The sequence below is a fragment of the Mastigoproctus giganteus genome, chromosome 2, assembly GCF_048544385.1.
Source record: "Mastigoproctus giganteus isolate SK-2022 chromosome 2, ASM4854438v1, whole genome shotgun sequence".
Taxonomy (NCBI): Eukaryota; Metazoa; Arthropoda; class Arachnida; order Uropygi; family Thelyphonidae; genus Mastigoproctus; species Mastigoproctus giganteus.
In genome coordinates, this window is record NC_143576.1 from 222876464 (window position 1) to 222882463 (window position 6000).

Genomic DNA, 6000 nt, shown 5'->3' on the forward strand with positions numbered 1-6000 from the left:
AAGTACAGTCCAGGCTGAAAAAAATTCTACCCCTTGAGCCTTGCACAATCCCTCCAGGGCCGAATTGATCGACAAGGCTCTCATCATATACTCCCTCCTATCGTGTCTGGGCAGAATTGCAGACACTTTCCAAGTTCAACCCTAATTCACGGCTTTTTTTCAACAGTGACCTGTACTTGCTAAGTAATTCCGCCGGTCTCCTACTCTTAATATCATTAGTGCCAACGTGTACAACTATATCACCTTTTGTGCCCTTAAAAGATGATATCCGCTCTACAACGTCATCAACCTTTGCCCCTGGCAGACATACCCTGGTCCTATTCCACCTATCCTTTTTACAAAGCATGTTCCCCGTTTCCCTGACAATATAGTCACCAACAACTACTAGTTCCTGTGGGACCAGCGCATTCTGCCTAGGGGGCTGCCCCTGTGTTGCCTGATGACCAAGTGCAAGCTCTGGCGTTGATGTGGGCAGCTGAGAGCTTGATGGGCCCCTCAATTTATTTCCTTCGAGGGCATCCACCCTGTCCTTCAAGGTCTCATAAAGGCCCATAACAACGCTGAGTTGTCGCCTGATTTCCTTGCACTCCTTACATCGTGCACACACAAAGACATCCCCCTTGGCAGTATCATGTCCCGTACCCGACTGCTCCGCAAACATCAAGCAAACAGTGCATTTTAATAGACTGTGATTCAGAGGGCAACTGCCCCCCTCAGTTCTCCCCTGAACCACAGCACTCCCATTAGCTTGAGCCTTTTGCTTTGCTGCTCTGGTCAGAGTCATGATTCCAATTTAATTCAATAAAATTTAAAACAAAAATTAAATCCTTAAGTTATATCCCAAAACAGTTATGTTATATATATATATATATATATATATATATTTTTTTTTTTTTTTTCGTTATCTAGTGTTCCCTTTATACAACTTCCGTATCACGTGTACCACTATAGTTATGTATTAATTATTTGTTACGATTAAGTCGTTATATATATTTATAGAGTTAAAAATACAATTTAATTGACAATAAAGTTTATCAAGATTAATAGATTTACTGATTAATTGACAATATTATATTATGCAGTATACTACACTAAGCTTATGCTATCGTGTAAAAATGGCGGGAATTCACGAACAGTATTTCTACGGACTCGTAAGTATTGATTAGTTTCGAAATCTCGCTATCTCAATTTAGAATAAACTAAGGATCCTGACTAGGTCTATAATCTACTTATAGAAGATAATTTGATATAACAATTGGTTAATAAATCGACTAAATTTGGTTAAAAGACCTCTCGTTCAATTTGTGACACGTGGATTTGATACCGTTACCGATACTAAGTAATATCTACGAAATCTCTGTCTAAGTTAAACTTTAAACTAAGTATCGTAACTAGGAATATAAAGCTACTCTAGAAAATAAGTTAATATGACAATTTAAACTAATAAAGCAGAAAATAAATCAGGAAAAACTTCTCTGTTTGAAGAGCTTTAAGGAGCAATGTCTGCACAGGCTAACCTCGCACCCAGACTAGATCTGTAATTAGAGGCATGTGTGTGTTAAGCAAGTTGAAGGGTGCTCTGAGGCTGTGCTATGGTAAGTGAAGTTTTTTGATGTGTATAACACATCTAAAAAAACTCCACTTACCATAGCACAGCCTCAGAGCACCCCAAACGTTTATTCCATTATTAATAGTCAAACTAATAAAACAAACACATCTGAAAAAAGAACTAAAATTCCTGAAAACTTCAGAATTCATTTCACAGATCTAATCTCAGTTCTGTCTTATTTCCATGTATACAATCCTCTCATCCTCACAAACTCTTTTCCCCACAATGTCAACTATTATTATTTTTTTTCTGTTCATCTGATTTTTAGCTAAAGAAACGATCTTCAGCTATGCTATTATAATAGTGATGGAATATACACAGAAAATGTTTAGCCAGACCAGTGCACTATGTGATTATAGTTACCCGAAAGCAGATGAAGATCCTAATCTAAACCATTGCCATATCCAGTTAGTGAAAAATTTTGAAAAAAAATAAATATTTACCAACTACTGGTGTAGTATTTATAAAGAAATAGCTACACACTATCCAGTGGTTTCAAGATTCTGAAAACTGTATTGTCTCTTCTATTGAGCCAAACTTTAATCCACTGAATTCTTCAAAACGAACTCAGAAGTCATACTAATTCAAGTGAATGGTTTTTATTTTATTTTTTACGTTTCAAGAATTGCATTTTAATATAGTAAGCACCTAATTACATACTAATGACAAAATCTGAAAAGATTCAGGTTGTATTGTAAATGTGATGCATAAAATAAAATCTCACTAATTCAAAGCCAAAGGGACCAAAATACATCCATTTCAGTTTAAATGGGTTTAAACTGAAATGGATGTATTTTAAACCAAATGGATTTAAAAGGTATATGTATGAGTTCAGAACATTTTGATATTAATCAAGAAATTTTTAGTCACTCTTATTAAGACTGTTCAGAATTTTCTTAATTCTCGTTTTAAAATTCATGAATTCATTAATGTATGGTTGATACGTTTAGTCAATATTAGAAAGATAACAATTGTGCTGTAAAGAAATTTCAGTAAATTCCTTTCATATGGTAACAAGATCCTGTGTGAAAAATAGTGTTATCACAATGTAATAACATAGACATCTTGAAACAACAAAAACTTCACAAAGAGGGCCTTGTGGCTTGGTGTGTTGTCATGCAAGACGAGTCAACTGCCATCTCCGTATCAAGGCCGCACGTGATGGATTCTCTGCAACAAACATTTCAAAAGTCCAGATAGTAGGCAGCAGTAACACTTTGGCCATTGGGCACAAACTCTTTGTTTAATTTCCTTGCTATCGTAAAAAGTGTTGTGTGTGGTTTTGATTTTTGACCTTTCTTGAACTTTTTTGATTTGGGCAAGTTTGCCGACTTCCACTCTGCACTTTGTCACTTTATTGTGGGGTCATACTGAAAACACCATGTCTCATCATCATCCATAACAATTGAATTCAGGAAGTTAGGTTTGCTTTCAACGGCCTCAGTGAGTTCTCTGTAGTGTTCAACTCTCACCTGCCTTTAACTGTCTGTTAATGATTGTGGAACCAACTGCATTCAGGCCTTTGTTTTCTTCAAATCCTGAGTTATTATTTGTCGAATGGTTTCCTTATTAACGCACAGGTCTTCTGAAATCATTCGGAGTGTTGCACACCAGTCATTGGTAATGATTTCCCTCACGCTTTCAATCATGGCATTCTAACCATTTTTTATGGGCCCAGATGTTCATTGTGTTCCAGTGATTCTTTTCCATGGGCAAAACATTTATGCTACTCAAACACTCGTACACGAGATAGACAATTCTCATACACTTGCTTCATCATTTGAAATGTTTGTGGTATTTCCAGTCTAACACAACCATTGATGTTTGCTCTTTGTTCCATTGTCCCTCCACAACACAGACACAGGAGAGAGGTGCGGTGCAGTTTGGCTTACGCTACATTCTGAAATGGCAAGAAATTTCTGCCGACTTTGACTGCTTTGCTCAAGGAACAATCACTCATATTTACTTCTAGTAGATGGCAGGACCAGCATTTGTCTAAACATCATTGTCATAACATCATTCTCGTTTTCCAATTGCTGCAGTTCCCATGATTAGCCACCAGTAATGATGGAAGTGTGTGTGTGTGTGTGTGTGTGTGTGTGTGTGTGTGTGTGTGTGTGTGTGTGTGTGTGTGTGTGTGTGTGTGTGTGTGTCAGCAGCATTTTGATGAAGATCATGACATGTGAGAACGCTGTGATCATTAGTGAGAATTCAAGACACAGGCTTAGTTGAAATGTGTTGCATTTCCAAATCTTATGTTGATTGGCAAGTCCTGTAGAAATACTGATTTCACTAGCACCTTCGCAGATCATTGCTGATCAGAACATGTGAAATTGAACCATGAAGGTGGCCACAGTAAGAACCAGCAGTCCTTTTTAAACTCTGTATACCACTAAAAAGTCTAAATAACACATGAAATCTCCTCTGAAAGATGAATTGGCATGTGTTATTCAAACATTTTATCACTTTGCAGGTTTCTGTTGCACTTTTTTCACTAATTTTATGCAAATTCACTGTTCTGTAAAATCACTCATTTTTGAATGCAATGAAATGCAAAATTTCAATTCAGATTGTCTGCAGATAAACAGGGAATTCATATGTTACTGTATCTAGTTGAGTCACTGAACACGTTGCAACTATCGACAATGCTGCAATTTCAGGGTACTGAGTCAGTCTGGGGATTTTTTTGATCACACCATATAAGTTTTTTTTATAATACCACAAAATTTTTAAATATAACAACACCTCACCTCTGTATTACAAGAAGTGCTATCTTCTACACTAAGAATACCAGTGTATGGAGCTAATGACGTTTCATACTGGATATTCTACAGCTCTTCTGACAGAAATATTCTTACAAAAATAATACCGAAACCAGTAACTTAATGTTAGAGAGTGAATCTTTATTTCACATTAGTTGACTAACATGAAATTTTAGTCAACTAACAAAGACCAGTTTTTTTTTGTTATTGTAATTTTTACAACTTCTTCATTTGTATCACACTTGAACTTTCATTAGGCAATATTGTACAAAAATTGAATTTGAGTTTTAAGTGATTTTCAAAAAAATATAAAAAGTTGTGACTGAATTTGTGAATATACATTAGTTGAAAAACTAAAAAATTACTTATATATGGGTCAGTAAGTGCTGATATTTATTTTTTCTTTTTTTTCCCCCTTTTATTTTTATATTAGTTGGTGCATAAAGAAGATAATCCTTACAAATGTACATTGTGTGGGAAACAACTTGGAAGTGAATGTGCCATCAAGAAGCATATATTTCGTATTCATGGTCATCCAGAAAGGAATATGATTTGTGAAATCTGCAGCAAAAGTTTTATAACAAAGGCAGACCTGCAGGCTCATTTAGCATCTCATGCTGTTGAAAAAGAATTTGTTTGTGAATATTGTGGAAATGCATATAAAACTAAAGGCAATTTAAAAACTCATATGGAGAGCCACACTGATATCAGGCCATTCAAATGTGGCATGTGCAGTGCAGCTTTTAGCAATAAAAGTGCTTTTCGCAAACATAATATTATTCATACAGATGAAAAGCCACACAGATGCGATATTTGTGGAAGGTGCTACAAAAGAAAAGAATACCTCAAATCTCATATGTATATGCATAGTGACGTTAAACGTTTTAAATGTGACTTATGTGACAAAACATTTCGTGCAAAGAGCACTTTTAGGGCACACAAAGATTTGCATCGAAGTGTAAAAAGTCACATATGTAAGTATTGTGGAAAGGCATTTCGGCTTAATTGTAACATGTGGAAACATATTAAAAGACATATTGGTAAACGAGAGCAAGTCTGTGAGATATGTGGACGAGCTTTTATTGAAAAGCAAGAACTAAAAGCACACATGAAATCTCACTTCCGCCAAAAGAAGCAAAAAAAATCTCTGGCTGTAAGTAAAACAAACTGGAAGGTTTCAAATGAAGTTGAAAATATGGTTTATGAAATTACACCAGTCATAGACCATGAATTATTTCACCCTTTAAATTCAGTTATTTTATCTTCTTTAGAAAAGAATGGCACCGCTGAAGAGAACTGCACAACTATCAAAGTAAATAATGTGAACTTAGAAAGTAATGGGGTGTCTAATTCTTTCAAGTCAAACTAAAGAGTGTACAGTTGACAGTGCTCTCTTTACTGCTGAACTGATATAGCATTTTTTTTTAATAATTAATATTTTGCTAAATAGTTTTATTTAGTGTGTTTATTTTTTTTGTTTATAGTATAATTAAAGTTGTCTTTCGGTTAGTGTATTTATAATTTTTATTCTTGCTTTAATGTGAATTCTTACTGATCATTCAATATACAATTGTCCCCAGCTATAGCACTGATTCAATGTGATGGGTTGCTGATACAACTCTGCTTCCC

The 6000-nt window shown here is 35.2% G+C and overlaps 1 protein-coding gene across 1 annotated transcript in view; it reads left to right on the forward strand.

Annotated features, from left to right (window-relative positions):
• The window catches only part of LOC150090163 (uncharacterized), a 66517-nt gene extending 60777 nt beyond the window's left edge, over positions 1-5740 (forward strand). Inside the window, exon 5 of the mRNA XM_090390182.1 lies at positions 4805-5740. Within this exon, the coding sequence (XP_090246308.1) occupies positions 4805-5740 (936 nt within the window). The remainder of the gene's footprint in view (positions 1-4804) is intronic.
• Positions 5741-6000: the final 260 nt, after the last annotated feature.